Source organism: Egretta garzetta, unplaced genomic scaffold (assembly GCF_000687185.1).
Source record: "Egretta garzetta isolate BGI_Z169 unplaced genomic scaffold, ASM68718v1 scaffold754, whole genome shotgun sequence".
Lineage (NCBI taxonomy): Eukaryota > Metazoa > Chordata > Aves > Pelecaniformes > Ardeidae > Egretta > Egretta garzetta.
The window spans coordinates 555,944-576,001 of record NW_009259587.1 but is presented as its reverse complement, the minus strand read 5'-3'; the positions used below and the strand labels follow the sequence as shown (position 1 = coordinate 576,001).

The 20,058-nt window shown below is 40.6% G+C and overlaps 1 protein-coding gene across 1 annotated transcript in view; it reads right to left on the bottom strand.

Annotated features, from left to right (window-relative positions):
• The window catches only part of MYO10 (myosin X), a 96,617-nt gene that overhangs the window by 7,147 nt on the left and 69,412 nt on the right, over positions 1-20,058 (bottom strand). The window contains 12 exon segments of the mRNA XM_035893426.1: positions 1,145-1,442; positions 3,235-3,358; positions 4,594-4,751; positions 5,892-6,086; positions 6,506-6,648; positions 9,038-9,093; positions 9,850-9,943; positions 13,467-13,562; positions 15,855-16,098; positions 17,416-17,539; positions 18,833-19,089; positions 19,092-19,680. Of these exon segments, the coding sequence (XP_035749319.1) occupies positions 1,145-1,442; positions 3,235-3,358; positions 4,594-4,751; positions 5,892-6,086; positions 6,506-6,648; positions 9,038-9,093; positions 9,850-9,943; positions 13,467-13,562; positions 15,855-16,098; positions 17,416-17,539; positions 18,833-19,089; positions 19,092-19,680 (2,378 nt within the window).

Here is a 20,058-nt window from a genome sequence, read left to right as displayed (position 1 = left end):
TCCTGCTTTTCTTAAAGATTTTCTCTAGACCTTACTGTTCAGCAGTTAGTATTAGGAGTATTCGCTAATAACTTCAATGAACTCAACTTGGAATTACTGAAAACTGTTGAATCCAGGCAGCTTTCAGCACAGAGTGTTTCTTTAATATTTCCAGTGGTAAAATACTGGCATTTTAGAGATACCAAGCACAGTGCTTCATGATCTACAAAGCATAAAAAGATTACTGCAGGATTACAGCAAGGCTGTAAGATGACTATGCATCTGTAATATTGAAACCAACCTACACATGTTGTATCAGCTGCAGTTTTTTTAACTGGGAGACCAGTTTATTAGCTGAGTTAAATTGAGAAAGTGAATCAATGTTGGATTTTTTCATTTGAACAGTCACAGAAAGTAACTGATGTGTTTTACTAATCTTACTTTGGTTGAAAGGTGTATCTTCAACAGAAGCTTTTTACAAATATTTATAAAATAATTACAATTAGGAAAGTGATTTGCAAAGTCCATGCTCTAGCACAAACACAGACATGACTTTTAAATTACTGAGAACAGTTTGTAGCTGCTAGTGGACTAAGTTTCCCACTGACACGCTCTTTGCATTCTTCTGCTGCACCACAGCCAGAGTAACTCTGCATTCTGGTTAGTCCTGAACTGTCAAAAAGGATTTATTTTTTTTTTAATCGTCACTCATATCTTAAAACTAGATTTGCAAACAGACATTTCTACCTCAAACACATGTGTAAACATTCTACTGTTCTTTTATGTGCACGATAAAACTAAAGTAAGCAGGATGAAGAATTTTTAACAGGTTGGACAGTTGAGAATGGGGCCGGGGGGTACTGGCTGCAAGTCATTTAAGCAACTTTAGACAATCACAGAAAGCCCCTGCGTTAGTCAATGTTAAAAACTTATGCATTCAGTTTAGCGGGATTTTGCTTGATTCTTCAAATGAGAGTAATTCCACCTAGATCAACCAATACACGCTTTTCTTGCACCACTTTTTTTTAGATTCATTGTTTGGCATAACCAGTTCACAAAGTGAATGCATCTTCAAGTCTCACTGCAAGACTGTTACAAGTGGTGGGGAAGAAAACAGTGAGCGAAGAAACTTCTTTTCTTGCTCCAGTAGTTGAAAGCTTCTCACCTTTTGAGATGGAACTTGAGATATTTGAGGATGCTGCGACTCGGCAGAAATGTGCAACTCATGCAGGTGAGTATTTGCCAACTATAGAGGTTCCCCACGCTCCCAGGGTTAGGCACTTTATTGGTCTGCTTGATGAGCTGACAGTAGAGCTCATCTCGAAGAGGTCGTAGATCATGTCCTGTTTGGAGGATACCTTGGATTATAGGGATGGGGTCAGACATAGACTCCAGCTGCTGTAAAGAATTAAATATCTTGATGGCTTCATCCTGCAGAGTTGTGTAGCCTTTGTCTTGCAGCACTACGAAAGAAAAACAGCAAGAAAGGTGCTTAGACTGAGATATGAAAGAGAGAGCACTCAGGCTTAACATAGGAATTGCTTAATGCTATTCTGTCACCCTTATTATGCAGGATATTAGAGTGGATTTTTTCTATTTCAAATGTATGATGCCAACTCATTTTATGAGCTATTTTGCTACTGAGATTTGATCTGAATTTAATGAAATCCCATCCTGACATTTTCTGACAATGTAACATAAAACGCGTATCTTGCTTGATCGTTTTTTTTGATGGAGAATCTTCCTTCCAGAGCAATCCACACTGCTGAAGTGTCTATCACTTTTCGCTGTCACAAGAAAGTGAAAAACTAATCAGATCATAAGTGAGGTAAAGCGTGACTGTGTTATGGAAAGTGACAAAAATAACATGGCATCACTTTTGTCTATGGCAGTTGCATTTCAATTAAACCCAAACAATACTGCTAAACTAAACCATTGCCATGCAACTGCAACCTTCTTTTTGAGTGCTGGAAAAGGTGGTGGTTGTTTTTGTACTACAGGTTATTCAGCGTGGGCCGACAGCTTTCACAGTCTACTTGAAAGCACCATGCAGTTCTGGGGCTCAAGAGATGGAAGAGATTGCTCTGATGTCTGAATCAGTTTGGCGTACTAACCATCAAAGCACAAAACAGTACAGACGTCTCCTATGAATATGAGGTTTCTAACCTGACATTATGCTATTATAGAAAATAGCCAGAACTCAGCTGCAAGTCAAGGCAGTAATTGAGCATTGGTCCATCTGCGAAGCCTCAGTTAGCATGGGAAGACTTTGGCAAGGCTTCTGCCTCAGCAGGAGCTAGCCGTTCCTGCCCGGGGGGCACAGAGAGCAACTGTGCTGCACTCCTGCCATGGGACACCCAGCTCATGTCCCGAGAAGATCAGAACCGTGCCCTGCCGCTGTGCAGGAGGAGGAGGAGGAGGAAGAGAAGGAAAAGGTTTCTCTTAGGATTTTCCTTTTCCTTGTCACTCGAGCAGAAGGATATCACTTGAGATACTGGGAAGTCTTACCTGAAATACTTTGGCTTTTAATCAACTGTGACCTCCCACCCTCCTTCCAAGGATGAAGCTTCTGATCTGAGTCATACCTTGTTTAATATGCAGTTGCAAAATAAGGTAAGCAAATCCACTTAAGGACACCGAATTCACCACCATCGATAACTCTGAACCATTCATTCAAAATAGACCTCTAAGTCAGTGATCGAGCTGAGGCTATTAAGAGACATGATTACACCTGTTTCAGGAGTAAATGACCCATTACTTTTTAAGAGTAAGGTCCACTCAAATCTTGTTTCACATAAATAATGCTTCCCATCACAACTGATGAAACTTACATTTGTTGTTAATTGGAAGTTGTGGCTGCTGCAGCTCCCCTCAGGAAGTAGGAAGCAACAATACTTTGAGAAGGAGAGTATGATTCAAGGAAACTAAAATGAATTTGGTTTAGTTGCTTATTTCAGTGCTAGGTTTTTCAAACTGGGTGGTCTTAATTGCATTGGCGAGGGCAGCGAACTTGTACTGAAGCAGCAATAGCGACCTCTCCTTCTGTAACGCCCATGCAGGAGCAGCACAAGCCCATGGCTCTACGCTAGACAAACTGCTACTCTCTACCTCCCGAGAGAGAACAGGGAAACGCCTATTTGTATAAAAAAATACGTTTTGCCTACCATTACTGCACTATAGCCTGTTGACTAAAAACTCCCATCCTCTGGTTTAGTCTTTCACGAGGAAAAGTGTTTCTATGACTGAAACACTTACAGTTCAGATTGATGTCCCCGTACGGCAGTGGCAGTAATGGCGAGTGCAATGGATGGTGAGTGTAACGGAGAATAGGGTTTCTCTTATAAATCTGTTCAACCACATCAGCATTCAGGCAGTTTTCCTGTTGGGGTAAGAAAAAAAAAGGATTTGGGGTCCAGCATTAACAATAACGCACTGCTTTGTGCCTTTAGGTTGGCTGTGAAAAAATTTGTCGCCAGTGTTACCAACACTATTTGCTGCTAAATCCAGCTGTGGGTACTGTGGCTCCCACAGCACTCTGCGGGCCATGAATGCTCAATATCTGCTAAGCTCAGGCCTTGCATAAGCTAACTTTATCTGTGCAGTAAAAAACAAAGCACCGCAGAGCTGCAGGAGACAAAAATGAAGTTTCATGAAATTTTTTGAAGTGTGTTTTTATTTCATTTTACAGTCAGTTTTAATCCAGTATTTCATAACTGGAATTAAGGCATCTGTATTCAATTTTTATTTAAAAATATTTCTCCAGCATAACTAATTGGCTTTTTCTGTAAGAATCTACAGGAGCTACCATAACAAAATAGTCCAGAAAACCGGCTGCTGTAAACCTGCTGCACCTGACATCTAAATACCGTTCTTTCCTAGGCCAAGCTTGACAGATGTGTGACCACTGTCTTCTATCAATCCTGAACTTCCACATATTTCTACTGCTCTGAAGAACAGCCTTCATAGTCTTGGAATTTAGGACTTGGTATCTTTTTTTGTCTGGTTTTTTTTTTGGTCTCTTCTGAGAATCATCATCCCCTCTCCTGAAAGCAGATTAGCAACATCTCCAGAAATAATACATTCTCTGGCTATGCATGCAGTGTCTCCAACAGGACCATAAAGCAGTAAGCATTAATCGAGTATGTTTCTCACCACGCAGAGACATGAGATGCTTAGCCTGTGCTATCACGGAACAAGGAAGAAGCATAATGAAAAAAATCCCAGGAGCTGTCTAGTCCACATCCTGGTGTGCTGCTCACTGTGGACACAGCCAAACAGATCTAACTCCTGAACCTGCACACTGTGCTCTACTGCCTGCTATAGCAACATATGCCAAGGTACAGAAACCAGGAAAGCTTGTTACTGTTTTCATGGAAAAAAACGTTATCCTTCTTGCCCTCCAAGTTGCACTTCATACTTTGCTCTTTTACTGTTTAGATAGAAATTCCTTTATCAGGTCAATGAATACATTCAGGTTCTGCAATTTCAGTCCATGTCATTCTGTGAGTAAAACTTGCATTTTTCTGCTTCCTAACACCATATTGCAAAGCCAACATAAAAAAATAGACCAATTTCAAACATTTAAGCACCCCACATCCTCCTGTTTCTGCCTACCTTAATATCCTGAATAAGTTGCTGAGTCGGAGTATCAATTGGCGCTTTTGTGTCAATCACATTCTGGATGGCACTTGACCAGCGAGTCGCCTCATTAAGCAATTTTGTATAGAGACGGTAACAATGTTTGCGTCCGTATACAGTGACATTCCAATAACCTAGCACAACAGTAAAAATTATCAATCACAGAAGCTGTATCTATAAAAATACCCCAACTTCTATCTGAAAACAACTGTGGTCCCATCAGACCTCGAGTGGATCATTAGGCAGTTTTTCAGGAACTGAGAAGTTGTATGAGTAATTAAGTATCATAATACATACACTATGGTATTAAAGGAGATTCTCTCCTTTTAAAAAGCCTAGGAGTAATCTCAGAGTACAACCACCACTGTGCACCCTCCCATTTTATCCAGTAATCTTAGTAAAAGTGACCGTAAGACAACACTGTGGAATACTGTTAGCTGCTTGTGGCTTGTGGGCTCTACTTCTCCATTCCTGCCTGCAAGAGGAAAATCAGAGATAGCCTTGCTTTGTATGCGAGGGTCTTGCATCGTCTGCAGCACATGTACACGCAGGTATGAAGCACGAACTGCCTCTTCTGTAAAAAAGTCATTAACGTCACACCAAATGACGTGGCAACTATGACAGGAAGAGCACTTCAGTTCGAATTCTCTCTCTGCATCATTGTACAGGCTTTTTATGAAGCAGATTCAATTAGAGAAAACGTATTTCATCCTTCACTAGCGAAAGCCTCTTTGAAGTGTCAGTGACCCCAGTGAGATTATATAGGGCTGTCAACAGTCGCTTCTCATTTGCAAACAGCCAATTCCGAGCTGAAAACCAGTTTGGAAAATGCACAGGGGAGCTGACTCACATGTAGTATGTAGGTTAGCACAAACTGGACTCTTACTCTAGATCTCCCTATACTTGCTCCACCAATGTTAGCCCTCATAGTTCCTCAGCACATAAAATAATGTCTGAGGAGAGTGCTACCCATGCGTCTTTCCCCAGGTCTTTGATGTGTAAGCATACATGTTCACACTAATTTAGCAGCAGTGTGAGTCTACAATAACTTGAATGTTGCTGAGAACAAGATTTACTCCTGTATACATTATTACCTCTGTTTTTTGCCCAGCAATTCCCTGTAAAATGCCTCAGTGACTTAGGAACTCGACTTGTTCATCAAACCGCAACCATAATAATCCATTTAAAACGTTCTTATGCACTGTTTGTTGCATTACCTAGGTAGTAGGACAGAAGGCAACTGAAAGCATATTTGAACAAGAGCAAACAATTACCTGTGTCTTTGAAGATTTTTTCATCAGGTGGGACCACTGAGCAGAGGCTGTTCAGGACCAGCGTACCCAATTTCAAAGCGTTTTTCTCCGAACTCTTGTAGTAGTCCAAAGAATTGTGCGTCAAAACAAACCAACGCTTCTTTAATTTCAGTGAAGACATCTTTGGGTTGTTCTTTACTTCCTTGTGTAGCCATCCTGTTAAGAACAGAAAAGGACAAAATTAGGTTGTTAAAAGTTAATTGTATACTTTCAACAATGACAAAAATACGATGTGAATTCTTTAGCCCCCATATTAGACAACTTTGAGTAAAATTCTCAAACAATGAAATGGCAACGATACAATAAAATGAATATGAAATCTTTTCAACTTCGGTCAACTTACAAACTTTCAACTTTGTCAACTTACAAAAATGCTTTTGTCATCGTTACAGTATTGTCTTACATGGTATAGCAGGAGTATATTTACAGTGGTATTAATTTGTGAGTAAACACCACTGTAGAAAGATGAGGCTCCAACACTGCCATGCAATGATAGCATATTGCCCAGATTGTACTGTGGGAACAACCTCTTCAGGGACGTTAATTACTTTGTTACTGCCCCACCCAGTTCTTACCCCTCACAATGAATTCTTGTCCCTCCACTCTAGTGTCCCCCTTCGACCTTTGGAGCAGGGTTATCCAGTGATGCATCTCTTCAGGAGTGTCAGCATTACAGTGAAGAACACGATTAGCAGTGATGATCACAAATGAATTGGGTCTATGAAAACAAATGAAGATTTGAAAAAGCCTTTACAATCAACATACGTACTGTTTACCTCACTCACCATAACCATAAACACCATCCATTGTTTGCATCTGCTATTCAGACACACACTGTCCACCTCTAAAGCATCTACTTCAACACCACTAAACCCCCCCAAAATTAAGCATTTGAAAAGGCTCCGTTATGTTGGATTCACACCAAAATGCTAGGGCTCTGAATGGTGGGAAAATTTACATCAAATTGCAACTTGTCCTATCTCAAGATAAACCTATGGTGAGAAAAAACTCTGATCTTTAATCAACTTTGGATGTGAATCAGAACTGTGTTTCAGGGTCAGATCTATTTAGAGTGTCTGCTTCAGTAGTTACATTAGCTAAAACCAACTACAATTTACAAAGGTCTATAGCGAAGAAGCATGTGAACACAGATTCTTTTATTTTTAATGCAGTGCAACCTAATTTGCAGAGTACAATTTATTTTTAATGAGAGTCTGGCTTTTACCCAATCCTGCACCAGGATTCACTGAGGCATGAAGGACTCTAGCCCAAGTGAACTGTACTGACGGCTCTCTGGATTAGAGAGGCAGGTTTTTCAGCCTCCGAACACTTGCTTTAACCCTTTACCACTATTTTTTTCATCCTGGAACACCGAGTTTTTAAGAACTGTATCGGATATAGAGAGTGGGAACGATGCGGTCTGGGCCACCCCATGCACGAGAAGCTCACGGGCCTTCCTTTTACAGTTCTTGCAAGAAGGTAACTGGGTAGAAAATTAGAACCAATCAAAATATTGTTTATGCGGATGGAGAGGTTCACCCAAATATGACACCATTCCCCAAAACCAGTGTGTCCCATGTAAAAGCTAAATGGGTAACAGGGTAAGGAAAAAAGTAAGTAAAATTATTAGAGGAAAAATTAGAAAACTGTGAAAGGAGGTTGCAGTAAATCAAGTAACATGAGAAGTGTGTAAGTTATCTTAAAAGTTCTCTAAGAGTTGCCTACAGCCAGTGTTCACCAGTGCCACAGAAGGGGGTAAGGGAGTGATCAGAATCCAACATTTTGGTCACACTTGTGGTGGTGCTGAAGTGTTACTCGGGAGGAGCGGTGGATGAGGAAACAAGTGGGCACGTCAACTGAACAGAAGGATTCTGTTGACCGTGTTTTAATATGTGTGAAGAGGAGGCAGCTTTAGATTGAGCTACATGAAGCGCACTGTAGAAAGCTGGATAATGTGATATACAGGACAGAAGCTATAGATGAGCTGTAGCAAAAGAACTGAAACAGGAGAGCGCTAAGGTGTAAACCAAGGTAGATCAGGCTATCAAACGGGAGGTTATGATCAACAGTAGCCAACCTTCCAGGCTCCCCTCTCCTCCTCCCCAGTTTAGGGAAGTAACAGAAACCCCATTCTTGGAATTCTTTCTGAATACATATTCAAAGGGCTCTCTGCTCAGCTTCTCTCTTTTGAGCTTGCAATAGAGGGTTCATACGTGTCAAGATAAAAATAATCTATTGCCTGTATTAGTCAAATTTGTTTCCTAACTGGAAAACCTTCCATCACTGAAAAAAAAAAAAAAAAAGAAAAAAATCTGAGTGAAAAACGCTTACAGGACAAATGCCTTTCTAATTTAAAAGTTTGAAAGCTTTGGGCACTTGTGTTGTATTCTTTAGGAAACCTGGGCTTACAATCACAGTTACTTGTGGTATCAGTGTCTTGGCAGGCCAAGGACAACCCAGTAACTTAAACCCAGCTGTTTTGCACACATGCAATGAGGAGACTGGAACGAACTCCTACAGTACAAATAATACCTCACAGCCAGTAACCTGATAACCAGAGTCACAGCCTGAACTCAGATTACGTTTTATCCCCCAAGACGTTGTTACTTGTTCAAGAACTAAGAATGTCCTGATGGTTATTTTTTATTCTGCATTGTTGTCTTTGCTGTAAGACACATTTATTCTGGGAAATAACTCTCATCCCTGTAGAATGCAACATTCTTGCATGAGAAGCTGAACAGAAAAATGCTAAAATGAATTTTTCTGCCTACTATATTGCTAAAGGACTCAAAAATAAGCTGCTGCTTTTCAGGAGCATTACCGGTATAAATGAAAGAAATATGTCATCTTCTACTCTTGGATCACTTCAGTAGCTGAACAGTTCACGTATGAAGCAGCATCAGGGAAGGTAGTGAAGCCCCCACAAAAAACACCACCATTCCTATTCATGTTTTAACATATGGTGTTTAGTACTATGAAAAGGGAGGCAATAATGCATCACTTCAATGCATTGGTCAGTAGAATATTATAGAGACTGAAGTATAAAGCATTTGATTTTGGCTAGAGAAAGGAGAAAAAGAAAGTCACCAGGCATGGTTCTGACTTACCTATCTGGATTGTCAGCCGCACAGACAGAATCAATTAGTCCCACATCAAGCGTACCCTATAAACAAAAATCCAACCAGAAGACGAGGAAGACATTTACTATTACGTTACTCACAGCACTCACAGGTGAAAGGAGCAAGCAAAATGAACTGCAGATGTGGGCACCGGTTTCTTTTGACCATTAAAACTGCTGAGGGGAAAACTAAGAGACTCAGACAAATAGATCCAGTGAAAGATTACCCCTAGTTAAGCTGGAGGCAGCTCAAAAACTGCTCTCGTTTGTCTATGCTTCCAAACCTGCTTGAATTTTTCACCTCGAAGTGCCATCCCAATATAAATGGCGTCCTCTCGGAACAAACTTCTGAAGACATTAAGCAGAAGTTTTAATTTCCCTTTCTTTGATATTAGGTTCCAAATTTATCCCATTTATTCCCAGTGTATGTTGTACAGAATGATAAATGCAGGACCAGAGAAATCTCAGATTTTCTACTCTTGGGTTTTTAATTTATTCATTAATCGTATCTTTGCAGAACTTCAAACTCAAGTGTACACTGTGGTGTGACAGGGAACTGGACCAGAAAAAAACCACCTCCAAAACTAACACTCATTTTTCATCACAGTGAATGATGGAAGAGGAATCAGACTCTCCTCTTGTATATCTACAGGGTCAAGGACATGGAGCCTCTAGCCAGTGTCTCAGCTAGCACCGCGTTTAAGGAAACCTAGGTTGTGACTTGCAGAAGCTGTGGCCACCACAGCACTCCTTGTTTTCTAAAAACAGTTGCTTTGAAAAGTTCTTCGGGTTTAGACTTACCACAGCATTCTGTGGATTTGCCTGCTCATCATGCATCTCTCGGATCTCTTGCTCAGTGGACGCATGGACTTGACTCAGTACACTAAACCACTGGCTGTGGAGAGAAAGGCAGCAGTGTAAGTAAAACGTTGCTTCTGCACAAGCCTTTTCTCACCTTTGTTCTGCAGAGATCTAGCAGGTTCTGCAGGTTTCTGAAATTGCTTAAGATTCCTTTTGTCAACATGCCGAAAAGCAGCAAGGCTTTATGTCAGTTCCAGTAATCCTGAGTACAAATAAGCCCCTCCAGATCTCCCATCCAAGCTCATGTCATACCCTTCTTCCTAAAGGCAAATACCTTGTACAGAAAGTGGCATTTCTGAAAAACTGGCAGTAAGCACGCTGAAACATCTGGGTGCCTAGAGAGTGTTTATAACACATTCCACATATTTTATCTGGAAAATAACACATTACTAGCTACACACAAAGCCTTTAATGGGAAACCCAACCTTCAGATCATGAATTCTGCTGCACTGATAGCATGACTGGTAATAGTTTCTTATAGTGATACTTCTGCACAGACCACCCAAATCCATCAACTCCTCTGTAGAAGCACAACTGAGAGGGGAAAAAGAATAAAAACTCCAAGCAAATACCTCTACATTTGTTGTTCCCTATGAAGCACTGGGAAATCAAGCTGCTGGAAGTACCAGTGAAGTTGAACCAGAGCCAACTGGTGCCACTCCAGTAGCCTTGCATATATCCACAAGAGGAAAACCAGCAGAGAGTTTTCCAGCGCTTCGGCCCCTAGTGCCGAGCAGAAATTGCAGAAGGATTTAAGTCCAACCACGCCTTCTGCTTCTGGGAGATCCCTACCCTCCTGGCACTTGTATATAATATAGCTCAACTGCCCTAAGAAATCCCCGTGCAATCTGCGGGCAGAGCTTGGCCTGTTCAGCAGGTTCCTGAATGCCATTCTTTGAGATATGAATTTGCCATTCCAATGAAAACCACCTGGGGCCAAGTTTTCAAAGGGCTCGAAAGCCCATCCTGTGAAACAGACTCCTCACTTTTCTGCAGAAGCTTCTCCACCACCAACACCAGGTTGAGGAAACAAATGCAAACCCACTTGCTTTAAATACAAAGCTATCCTTTCTGCAAGTGCTTATAGTCACAGAATTTATGCCTATGACACTGAAGTGTTGCCTCCTTAACTCCAGCATTCAGAAGTCAACTGGTCTCTGTAATGTAGGTATCTGAAAACCCAACTGCCAAAATAGGTTGAGAAAACCTGGGTAGTCTGTCGAACAGTATCATCGCTGCCATATCCTAAATCCATTCTAACAGCTTATGCTTTCATTAGAAACAATGCAAGGCATGAAGTAAAGCAAAGATTTAGAGTGCCTGACAATAAAGAAGATGAGACCATACTTAGTTCTGATTCTTCTGTTAAGACTCAGAGATACCCACAGAGAGGCTGTGCTTAACTTACTTTGCTGGATGTAAGACGAGGTCACTGAAAACCCCTTTGAATGAGGGACGGGTCATCTAAAGAGAAGGAACCATCAGCTGAAGAAAACTAAGCCTCATCTACCAAAAGATTCCCACAAATTAAATTCAGCTTCCCTTTTTGGGCACAGGAATTGCAAATGTATTTAGAAGTCAATCTACTATTTAAAAATAAAAGAGAAGACTTCATACTACTATATGCACAGTTAGTAATGCTTTATTACTGGATTTTGAAGAACAATTCAGAGTTTTCAGAATTTCACATAATCATTGTGTAAACAATGAAAAATAAATTAGTCATGGCACTCCGCAGAAGACAAAGGCAGATTTTACTCTCCTTTTGCTTTCTTCCCTCTCAGGACCTCCTATGGTTTTCAACTGAGTCCTAGAACCCAGGAATAGGGAAAAAGACAGCCTAGGGATTTGAAAGGAATAAACCCACAGCCACGGCTGCCCACTGGAGCATTACTTCTTTCCTCAAATACACTTCCATGACCAAAATAGTAATTCCTCTTCTGGGGAGGGGTGTCAGGTTTCTCTTGCTTTTTCCCGTCATTTGAACAAAAAGCAGCCTCAGATCATGATCTACCCCACATACAAACTATTTTTTTCAATGGCAGATCCAGAACCAACACGGTCCAATAATTTTTTACTTCACTTTTAACAGTGACAAACATTAACCAGGCTTTGACCTAAGCCCATCTGCAAATTCTTACACATTTCCCTCATTAAAGTTTTCTGGGATGATTGAGAAAAAAGAAACATGAAATACACTGGTAAAAAGTATTTAATCTGGATGGTGTGTTTATGTATACTATACACAACAACAGCGTACAGTGTCTCCTCCTGCATTTTTAAGAAAAAAAATGAGATAGATGCATGACAACAGACAAGTCTTTATGCTGATAATTTCTTACTGGTCCCTAGGGCATGTACACAATTCTAATATAAGAGACTTTAGCTAAGGCATCATTTTAAAATATACTCACATCACACAAGAATCTTAAGAATGAGTACTGGAAAGCTCATACTTATTTCAAGGGTAATTTTAAGGATGCCTAAAAAATGAAGAATGATTCTGAATTACAAGTACTGCTAAATTTATACTCGGGGTCCTGTGATATAGGAAGGTATTAAATCTTTAAAAAGAACAGAACACGAAGCAACTTTCAAGGAGAGCAAAACTAGCTCAAGTGATGTTGACATAGGCACCCTGTATTCTGGCCTTGGGGCAGCAAGGCAGTGGGTAATGAGCTTTGATTACTAAGTTCACTTTATTTAAATACCTGATTTCTATGGGCAAGCATACTATTACCTCACATGAACTGCAGTGTGGGGATTTATTTTTTTTTTTAAAAAAAGATGCACTACAACTGATCTGACAAGCCAAGCTTGCTCTTCACCTACCAGCCTCCCCCTACAGTTTGATATGGATCCTTTAGGATGAAAAGCAAGACCCCTTTTAAATCAGCAGAAAGGGAGACACTGTTGCATGCTCTTCTTATTCACGAACACGCCTTCACCCTAAAATCCAGTGACCACATTACGACTTCTATCTCAAAAAATTTTAGGCTCTGCTTAGGCAAACAGATCCCAACCCTGAAGAACAGTACTTTATTTCAGGCAGATTACAGGGTCTTAATTTAATCTATGCAGCTAAACACAGCAGGGTAACACACAAGAGAAGCATCACTGGCTGATGACTGCCTCCCTACAGACATACTGTCTTTCAGAAAGTTGCTAGTCATAAATGGGTAACAGCCAAGTTCTAGGCAAATTTTCCTTGGCAGCCTGACTCTTCCCAGGAATGTTCTGCCACAAGATTTTCTTCTCAGCAGGCCTTTAGAAAAAGTGTTAAATGCAACATGTTTAACACAGCCTGACTATTTTGTGACAGTGGGCAAACAAATTACTGACACAAGCACAAGTCAAAATGGCATAGAGGTTAAAAAGGGAAAAAAAAAAAAGGGAAAGGGGGAAAAAAAAAGGGAAAAGGGGAAAAAAAAGGGAAAAGGGGGAAAAAAAAAAGGGAAAAGGGAAAAAAAAGGAAAAAGGGAAAAAAAAAGGGAAGAAGGGAAAAAAAAGGGAAGAAGGGAAAAAAAAGGAAAGAAGGGGCCTGACGATTTTCATACCTTGCATCCTCAGGAGACTCAGCAATTAAGTGGTAGGTCCTATCACTCATTACTAGATCAATACCGTTTTCTTTGCCTGTATTATCAACAATCTCTCTGAAAAGAAGAAAACGCCAAGATTGAGCATTAGAGTTTGTCAACATTTTGAAAATTCTGTTCTGCTGAAAGGCTCACAAACTGCTGAAGTTTAAAGTTAACAGCAGTCAGCCTTAAACAGGTTCATTTGCAAGACTCGCAGTGTAATTTCCCAGACAGTACTAATTCACCAAACTACAGTTGTGTTTTCTGCCCACACAGTACAAATATTCAAGCTACTATGAATATCACTATACTAAATTGACTATTCTGTTATTGTTTTAACAAGAACTAAAGAAAAAGCATTATCAAACCTCAAGAGAGGCAAGAGTAACTGATTTGGCAAATGGATGTATTTCTGAGCTGACTGCATACCCAAGTAATTTTTGGAGTGGTAAAAAGAAAGCTCTTGAAGATTAAAAACCAAAAGCAAACAAAACCTGGGTTAGTGATTCTGTATTGTGAATTGTGAGTCAGCATAAAGACAATTCCAAATGTGACTTCCAGAAAAAGCTGAGCACTCATCTGCTGAAAAGTCACATCTTTCTAATTTGTAGTTTGGACATTTAAGTATCCATATATTAAACAATTGCGAACCACAAAGCACAAGATTTTAAGGAGTAATTTAAGTAGTACATCAGGTTTTCCTGACGCTTAAGAAATCAATTTGATTTCCTTTTTGCTGTTTTACTGTATTTGTCCGAACCTTTAATTTCCTTAACTAGCTATACTTCCTCATCAGCTATACCATTCTCTGATATCAAACTCTATCCTATAAACACGATACATGCGAGCTCTGCTTATCAGACTCATGAGGACAATTTGTCTGCTATTTAAAACAAAAAGCTGTAATTCTGTACTGTTTTCTTTAATTTGGCTTCCTTCCCTCCCAATAACAGCGTCCAACAGAACACCTCCACGTTCTGTGTTTTAAGTGAATCAGCCTAAGATTTATTTAATTTGAACGGGGTCCCTAATATGTAGTGGTGAAATACGTGAATCACGTGATATATTAGGAATGCACTCAGTGAATATTAAAGTTACCTAGAAAAGCTATTGCTTATTTCTCATGACATGCAGCTCTTTAAATACAAGTACCCTTTCTTTTAGCTGCTTTATACACAGTCATTGATTGAACCTACAGTTTGAGTTAGGCTCAACAACTTTACCTGACAATTTTAAAGCAAAGAACTTCTGCAGGGCACAGTCAATGAAACAACGTGGTGACAACAAAAAAAGAAGGTTTAAACATAGTAGAAAAATAGGCTAAATAAATGCCATGGTACACAAGACAGAGTCAAATTCAGTTTCAACAAAAACAATTGTGGTGGCAATGTCAGTCTCTATTCAGAGATTTACTTGACAGCCAGCAGCCTGTTGGTTTTACAACAGCAAGCCAGGAAGCTCACCGAAACTATTTCCTTTGTCCTGCTTGAAATCAGGCTCAAGCCAGGACTTCCAAAGAAAAGACTAATCTTTCCATTTCATTTAAGTACTCTGTTAAATTAACAAAATAAAATGGATAGTTGCAGATTACAAGGAGCAGAGTGGAATCAGGTGCTACAGCCATTTCTGGTTTTCTCTACCTTGGAAGAAAGCTTAGGTACACTCTCATACAGAAATGAGTCTCCTAATGTTAGCACACTGTAATTTTTTAATTAGTTAGATAATCCATAAGTTCATAAAGCATACTGACTGTTTAGAAGGAAAAATACGATCCCTTAGAAAACTTTTTCAATATGTGCTTCAGGAAGCATAGAATATTAAGCCATAACGAACTTTAGTTAGCAAGACGTAAGTTATTAAGTTTAGTATTTCTATTTTTTTAAATAAATATAGGCATTTAAAGACTTTTCTACCACTACCACAATTATTTCAAATATGAAAAAAATTGTAAATGCGTACAGAAGATGCAGTTTTGACCCATGCCAACTTAAATCTATTCAGGGCCCATTAATTCCACCCTCTCCGTTCTAGGTTTGCCTGCAGCTATGGACTTGGCAACGTGCCCCAAATTGCCTTGGGAATCATTACAGAGACTAAGGAGGGCCTCTGGTCTGGGAGAAAGCACAGACGGGCTCATTACAGCAGCAGTTTTCTGAAGTGTTTGGCGCTGGCTTAGCTCTGGAGCACTCTGCAGACTGAAGAGAGCGCCAAGTAAGGGCAAGACTTGATTTCAGTAACTTCATCTCACGCTCTCTCTTTCTTGTATTCACACAATTTGAAGGCAGGGCACTCAACATCTTCCCAGATTAAGCTCCAAGAAGTCTTTAGGAGGAACTGTGGCTAACATATAAACACATAGAAACCTACTTGGCTGTTCGGACATCAATGGCACCCTTTAGCTTTTCTTCACTGTCATTTTCAAAGTACATCAACCTGGACTGTCTGAGAACAAACCATCGCTTCTTCCAGTTCCTTCTGGAAAGCGTAGATGATCCACCCCCCTTTTTGTGAAGCCAACCCTGCTTAAGTGCTTCCTGCTTGGAACGAAACCACAGGAAGGTCTCATCTTTCAGGACACACCAGCGTCGCTTCCATGTGTTTATTAAGCCACCTGGCAAGAGAGACAGATGTGGGTTTATACGTAGTTAAGACAAATGACTGTATTATAAAACAGAAGCTGTGACCAAACCAACGCTGGAAGATGCTGACCAACAATGCCGTACTTAAACTGAGTCTGCTCTGAGCCATGAAACCAAAGATCTCATTTTTGCATATCCTTAAGGCTATCAATATTGCTGGCAATTTAAAGACCCTTACATTATAAATTATAATAAATCTCTATAAAAAACCATATATGTAACATATATAAAATTATATATACACTTATACATAACATACATATAATAAATAACAAATTATTAAAAAAATCTTAATGCATATGAGAATCTGATCTTTAACACTGCTTTCAGTGTATCTCAATGATAATCTAAGAAAAGTTTAGCTTTAAACTCTCTCCTCTCTCCAGGTTATTGGGAGGTAACAATGTTCAACTCAAACCCACAAAACCTGGAAAAGCTGTACTTAGCGTAGTACACATACCAGCGGGAGCTCAGTCATACCAAAGTGTGGCTATACGGTCTAAACTTCTTGTGAGTTCTGTTACAGTACACAACACACCTTGCACCGTAGTTACATCACAGTCATAAAAACCTTAACCAAACCAATACACTGCCGTCATTCCGCAAAAACTTATTGCTGATTATGCCAGAAAGTAAAAGCCGTGCTAGTGACGGCTGCATTATTTTTCGCACAAACATAGCTGCGCGCACATACACTGCTGTTCCTATTCCAGGAAAAGAAGTTATGCTACAGTGACGGGTATCATACAAGGGTTCATCTAGATTATAGTTGACTATCAATCATCAGAAGATAAAACCAAGAATCTTAACCAGGGAACTCCTGTGTATATTCTTTCAGAGTCTCTTTGCTACACACACCCTTCTCTGCATCTTTCGGATCCAAAATGAAAGTCGACTGAGGTCAGTAAAACTGGTCTGCAATGTGGAACACTGCCTGTGTTACAAGGCTTTGGGAGCAGGAATCAGCTTTCCTCAAAATCTGGCACAGTTTGAGAGTTATTTTGCTATATTTATGCTTGATATTCCATTGTTTATGAGCCAGCAAAGATGTAAAATGAAACAGAGGCAGCCCAAAATGTTCGTCTTGCTTTGCAGAGGGGAAAAACACTGCTAGATGTAAGCCACTGCAAGTAAGTTAATTTGAGAGCAGCTCACATTAAGTTAAGCTACCTTTCCGTCACCCTTTGCAAAATAAGGAAATAGCTTAACTCTACAGGAATTGGAGTGCAAGGGATAATAAACGTTTCTGGTTATTTTGTCTATTTAGCAAATTCTGATTCACCCAGTACCTTTCATGTACAGAAAGCTGTGAAAGTAGGGCAGGCTGACACAGCTATAGACTGAATCCCTCCGGTAGGAAAGCTCATCATCTGTATCAAACCTGGAGTCAAAATCTTCTTCACTGTCTTCAAACTACAGAAGAAAGGAAATAAAGGTGAAATGATCCCTCAGGAAAGAGTTTGGATAAAATGGGTTGAGAAGTCTTCTGCTAAAACATTTTATGATATATTAGAAGAACACGATTCCTTGCTGGTTTTCGTCCAGCTAACAAAGGAGGGAGTACATCGTAGTAAGTCGCAGCTTGAACTGTTTGATTACACGCTAGCCCTAACGTCATGTAAAAAATATCTATGAAACAGCTTTGTAGCTGCTCGGGAAAGTTATCCCTTTGCAAGAGCATGGCCAGGGTATGCTACCTTGCGCTACCTCCCTCCATCACTGAAGTGCTGTGGGTAACAGTTTGGAGAAGTCTTGGAAAATAAACATATTCCACAAGCTGTGGTAATAGCTTTTCTCCATTCTCACCCCAAGTAATCAGAACTTCTGTTCTGTGCCTGACCCGCACCCAGAGTCATGCAACAGGAAGGAGACCTCAACAGACACAGCTAAAAGCGTTCTCCTTTTAGGCAAGAATTGTCAACTTATCCCAACACCTGTGATGGCTCTTTGACTGGTGTCCATTACCTCAACTGTGATAGATATTGTAGTGTCAACACTTTCCTTCCAAGTAAGTCAGCGTTGCTGAAATACTTTTTCACTTTCCCAGCCACACAGTCGCACAGAAGTATTCTGCGAGTGGACGAGGAAACCATATTCTTGCAAAGATATTTGTCAGAGTGAAGCCCACAGCACACCCAGTAAACAGCACTGAAAAAGAGCTCTTCTGTATGAGTTGTCTGCCTTGCTAATTCTAGTATTTGCCATCACGTGAAATTGGCTCTCTGAGTCATCTCAAAATACACCTGGCATTTAAGGGACTTCTGCGAGCAGCTTATTCCATTCTGTCGCAACCTGCACGCGTAACTGAACCTGTTTTTTTCTGAAATCAATTCCTCACCATGCTATCTGGCGTCCCCCCTCGGAACACACACAGAGAAGAATTTTGCTTATGAATCGCCTCCAAGGCCACGCACTGAGCTCCTCACCAAAGAGTGTGCAGTTCTGCATTAAAAGAGACGGAACCCTCTCCTTGCATAAGCCTAGGACTGCAAGCAGCATCCGAGCTGCCTCTAACTCTGATGCACTCACCCCAGTGGCATCTAGATGGCAACAGACAACTACGTCCATACACACGCTAAGCCAGTCAAACTACACGACACAGACGTTTGTCAGAAGGGCTACAGTGACTCTATGGCTGCGGAGTGGAAAAAAAAATAATCAGAAAGCATGTATCGATTATCAGATAATAAAACCAATGATACTTACAGAAGACTGAGCTCCTTCAGAGCTAAATCGGTATGCTCCAGAGCTATTGTACGTCCCCACTGAGCATCGGTAGTCCGGTGACCACTGGCTACTGTGTGAATTAGAGAAGGTCACGCTGCTACCAGAAGTAATAGCACCATCTTCGTAATCATCTTGGTCGTAATCGTAGTCTCCATCGGGAGAAATAAGTTCCACAGAATTTGGGGGTCTACACGACACGTTTTCTGGCATGCAGTATGTGGATTCGCCACTTGAGCAGAAGGAATTGTTGGCACCACAGTATCGTTCATATAGGGATCCTCTTCTGAGGAATCATCGCTTGTTCTGATGCCACTGGTCCTTTGATCAGAATGGCCATGCTCACTTGGGTTGGGCGAATCCTTAAATGCATCATCGTCAGCTTCAAAGCCCTCATCTACCTCCTCCTCAGGATATGGCTGGCTGAAGTTAAAATTGGGCTTTTCACTGCAGGCATTTCCAGTCTGTTCGGTCAGCTCAGCAGGATACCCGTTGCCCACAGAGAGAGACCGCTCAATGTTTCGGACACATTCATCGATCTCATCAAAGTTCAGCGATTCCAGGAACTCCTGGGCTGCTCGACATGCTTCGTCCTCGAGCCGCCGGAGTTCCTCGTCTCGAAGCTGCTGCAGCCTCTGTAATGAAGCCTCTGTCAAGGACAGCTCCTGCTGCTTCTTCACACGCTGCAGGTCTTCAATTTCTTTTTCCAGACGCAGGATTTCTTCCACCTGCCTGCTTTCTTTCTGCTTCTCCACCTCTTGCTTCAGCTCTGCCTCCTTCTGGGCTTTCTGAATGGCAGCCAGCTCCTGCTTCTTTCTTTCTTCTTCAGCCTACATTCAAAATAAAATAAAATACACCCCTCCCAGTGCAAGTTTCCTTTTAAAAATGTATTTATTTCTAAAGCACTACGCTCCCACCATGCTGTTCACCTAAAAGGACCCTTATCCCTACATCGGAAAGAAAAGGAAAGAAAAAGAAAAATGAAAGCATGATTACATTTACTCACAGATACTGGAAAGCTCAAGTATGTGCAGAAAGTTCAACCTTTGCCAGAAATTAAATGAAGCATGAGGTGAAAGAAATTTCCATGCAAACAACTGTATCAAGTTTCCTTTGGCTTTATCTGCCAACTCCTGTAATAAGTTTAGTTTAAATGCCACAGATGCCTTTTATTTTTTTTAATGGCTGGGTTGAGATACTCAAATAAA